Source organism: Marmota marmota, unplaced genomic scaffold, assembly GCF_001458135.2.
Source record: "Marmota marmota marmota unplaced genomic scaffold, marMar, whole genome shotgun sequence".
Lineage (NCBI taxonomy): Eukaryota > Metazoa > Chordata > Mammalia > Rodentia > Sciuridae > Marmota > Marmota marmota.
Genome location: NW_025999899.1, coordinates 278,004 through 282,140, shown reverse-complemented (window position 1 = coordinate 282,140; position 4,137 = coordinate 278,004). Strand labels below are relative to the sequence as shown.

At 45.9% G+C, this 4,137-nt stretch overlaps 1 protein-coding gene across 1 annotated transcript in view; it reads right to left on the bottom strand.

The window, feature by feature from the left end:
* The window catches only part of LOC125615146 (transmembrane 4 L6 family member 5-like), a 22,286-nt gene that overhangs the window by 11,609 nt on the left and 6,540 nt on the right, over positions 1–4,137 (bottom strand). The window contains exons 3-4 of the mRNA XM_048798415.1: positions 3,426–3,562; positions 3,003–3,209 (exon numbers count right to left, since the gene is read on the bottom strand). Of these exons, the coding sequence (XP_048654372.1) occupies positions 3,003–3,209; positions 3,426–3,562 (344 nt within the window). The remainder of the gene's footprint in view (positions 1–3,002; positions 3,210–3,425; positions 3,563–4,137) is intronic.

The following is a 4,137-nucleotide window of genomic DNA, read 5'->3' as shown; positions in this document are numbered from 1 at the left end:
ATTATTATTATTATTATTATTATTATTATTATTATTATTAGTAGTAGTAGTAGTAGTAGCAGTAGTAGTAGTAGTCCTGGGATTGAACCCAGGGACTTGTGTATGCAAGGCAAGCACTCTATCAATTGAGCCATATCCCCAGCCCCCAAGGCTTATTTTTTAAATATTTTTTTCTCTCTTCTTCCCTCTCCCCCTCCCTAACAAAATTGGGGAGACAGTGAAGTTCCTTTAAAAGCTGCCTGTTCCTCTCGATCAGGAGAGTCGCAATCTTTGGGACAGGAGCCCCTGTATTTCTCCTCTGCTAGCAAAGCAGTAAAACTTATTTTTCCTTTTTCTCAAAACTGTGTCCTCATTATTAAATTGGTATTAATTGACATTGGGGATACGGACCAAACTTTCAGTCATAAGAGTGCCCAAATTGAGAAATGTATGAATGAAAGCAGTAAAAAAAAAATGCCATGAAGCAATAGAAACCACAAATAATCAGAAGGTGCAGCAAGAGATATGCTTAGACAGCAGTCATTCAGAAACTGGCACATGGCATCAGGAGGAAGGAGCCTGAGGACTGGGAAGCAGAGATGGAGAATCTGGGTCCTGAGGGGTAGGGGTGGGAGGTAAAAATGATGAGAGGTAGAGCAGAATCACTAGCAATAATGTTGAACTACTAGAGCAACTGTCATGTCCTGATAGTAGGACTTCCAATGTAGACCTGAAGAGGGGATTCAGCCCTTTGTCCTAGTGAACTATGAAGCAGGTCAAGAGCAGGCCACTTATGTCTTTAAGTTGATCACTAGTGAATCTGAAAGATGGTTCCCCCTCCTCCTCCTCCTCCTCCTCCTCCTCCTCCTCCTCCTTTTCTTCTTCTTCTTCTTCTGAGCTGAGCATTGAACCTAGGGCTATTTAACCACGGAGCCATATCCTCAGGCCATTTTTTATTTTGTGACAGGGTCTTGCTAAGTTGCTTAGCATCTCACCAAGTTGTTCAGGCTGGTTTCAAACTTGCAATCCTCCTGCCTCTGCCTCCCTCCCAAGTTGCAGGAATTATAGGCACGTGGTACTTTTTTGAGGATAAAAGTCCTTAAATACAGGGTCTTTTGCATACTTGGCAAGCCCCCTCCCACTGAGCCATGTCCCCAGCCCAAGAAGTTACTTCTTTTGAGAACAAGAGAGAAAAAAATTGTGTATGGGGGTGGTCCACAAGTACTCATTAAATTATTTTTATGCAACTCTGTATGGATGAAATAATGTTAATAATGTTTGAAAACATTATAGTTGTTCTGAAATTTTTCTTCAAAGCAAGAGAAGAGTATGTCATCCCAAAGACTGAAAGAAAGAGACAGATCTCTGAAGAAATATTTAATGTGGGATTTGGAAGAATTTTTCAGGAAGGTTTTCAGTGACATCACTAATATTCTTTAAGTAAGAGCCAGAAAGAATGGCTGAGATGAAAATGTGCTAATAAACTAGGCATGGTGGTATACACTGCATCCCAGTTACTTGGGAGGCTGTGGTATGAAGATCATCAGTTGAATGCCAGTCTTGGCAATTTAGTGAGACTTTGCCTCAAAATTAAACAAAACTCCATGGGGGTGTAGTAGTTCAATGGTGCTGTAGAGCACTTACAGAGCCTGTGTGAAGCCCTGGCTTCAATAATTTCAAATATTGAGCATAAATCAATAATAAATGAATACATTAAAACGTGTTAACCCACCAATTGTAATAAGCCCTTGCTTCTTTAAAATTGCCTTTTCCACTCATGGAATGTTCAGTTTTCGAGAGTACATCTAACTTGTTAACCACTCTATTTCCTGGGCAAGTTAGTAGCTCAGTACCTGTGACAAAAATAACAAGTGGGGTGTGAGGGCTCCAAACAGGGTCACAGAACACCAAGCTCAGTGCTAAGATTCATAGCTGAGTAGGAATGACGCATGGCATTTTTGGTTGAAAGGTGAGGCCAGCAAGCCATTGAGATGATAATGATTATGTTAAGATGTGCATTCAATTGGATATTAGACCCCTGCTGTCAGCCTCAGCCTGCTACTTTGGAGCTCTCACAGGGACTCCCAGAGAGTTCCCATTGGTTGGGGAAGTGCGGTAGGAGGGATTTCCGGAGGAGGGATTTCCTGTTAGTGTGGTGTGTCCCAGGAGAAGGCCGCGTGGGTGGCATTCACAGGAGTTTTGGAAATAAAGTTTGTTCCTGCTTGAGTGTCTTGTGATTTTGTGCCCAGCCAGACTGCGGCAGCTCAGGAGGCCCTCACACACTGCTGCTGTTTAGAGTATCCTCTGCTCAGAGAGGGGTAGGGTGGACTCCAAGCTGTTTATTCCAGGGAGGCAGGGATTGGGCAGGCCAGGCTGGGGTCCTGGAGCAAGAAGGAATGACCTGGCAGTCAGTGAAGTCTCGGTGAGCTGAGCCTTGCGGAAATGAGAAAGGAAGTGAGGACTTCACCAAAAGCAAGCAGGTCCCTCAACAAGTCCACCTTATGCTGTCCCACCTCCTTTTTCCTCCAGTTGGCACTAATAATGTAACTCAGAGCTTGATCCATGTCCCCTATGTCAATTCATGCCAATTTAATAATAAGGACACTGTTTTGAGAAAAAAGGAAAAATAATTTTATTGTTTTGCCAGCAAAGGAGAAACACAGGGGAATCCTGTCCCAGAGGCTGTGATTTTACCCATCAGGGCAAACAGGGCTTTTAAAGAATGTCTTCAAAATCTACATTCTAGGTGTGCCCTGAGAAGGGGGGCTCTCAGGGCATCTGGATAGTGTGTTTAGGATTCACTTGTTAATTTGGGAGACAGTCTCTTCCTAGAAACTCTGATAGACATCTCCTTCCTGTGGAGCACAGATAACTCAAGGTAATCTTATTCCTTGCCCCCAGGTTGGAAGGGGGAGGAAGGAGAGAAAAAGAAAATCATGTCTCTTTTCAAAAATAAGACTCAGAGCAAGGAGGGCCATATTCTAATCCTGAAGTTTTCAAGTTCTAAATTAATAGGTCTTTACCTCCTCTGGAAGTTGCCTAAGATGTCCTCAGTCTTTTGGATCTCTCCTGGAGCATGAATGGGCTCTACCACCAGGTGTAAGCCACACAGCACTATCTCCAGGCAGGAGGCAACGACCAGCAAGAAGAAGAGCGTCACATTCCAGGGCACCACTTTGAGTGGTTCCTCACACAAATTCCAGGAAGTATCATTCTTCAAGTAAGTGCCTCTGTGGACAGGTAGGGTCCAGTGAGTGAAGGAGGTCACGTGGAGCCCTACCCCCACCCGCAGTCCCCTCCACTCGCAGGGTGGGATTTTTCAAAGGGTTAGTTAGACCCACGTGGAGGGAATTCTCCTGAAGCTCAGTGGCACCCACGTGGGAAGAGCATGGCAGCCATGGGATGCAGAGACTGGGGGGGGGTCACTGACAGATGCTCAGCCTTACGCGGTTTCTTGGAAGTGATAGTCCCACTCGCCGTTTATGGAGCATTTGGGTCCAATTCTGAGGCCGACTCCTGACACTGAGAGGCAGTAGATGGCACCAAGCATTCCGAAGACTGAACACCAGCAGGAACATGGAATCTGGACCCGGTGTGCAAGGTGAGCTGAATAGGGCCACCTGGTCCCCACTCATGGCCTGACCGCGCCTAGCTCTGAGCCCCCCACCACCCCCAGCCCCCTGCCACATGGCCAAATGACTCTGGAGCCAGGTTAAATAGAGATTCTGGGGGCTGGGGAAGCCATCCCGAAATAGTGCGCTTGAAAATACATTTTCCTATAAACCCTGGGCTTAGAGTTAAGCAAAATTAGGGCCAATAGATACTCATTGCCTTGAGGAATTCTGTGGAGCCTGCTGTGGCTCAGGGAGAGACTAGTTTAGAAACCGAATCCTCAATCTCTCTCTCTCTCTCTCTCTCTCCTTGTGGAGTGTTAGGCTCACTGGGGATATAACCCAGGAGTGCTCTACCACTGAGATTGATCCACAGCACCCCCGCCACTTTAAAAATATTTTTATTAGTTGTTATGGATCTGTATTTTATTTATTTGTGAGAACCCACTGTCTCACACATGCCAGGCAAGTGCGCTACCAGCTGAGCCCCAGCCCCAGCCCAAGCCACATCTCCGGCCTCATCCACACCTCCCTCCCTCCCCCCCCC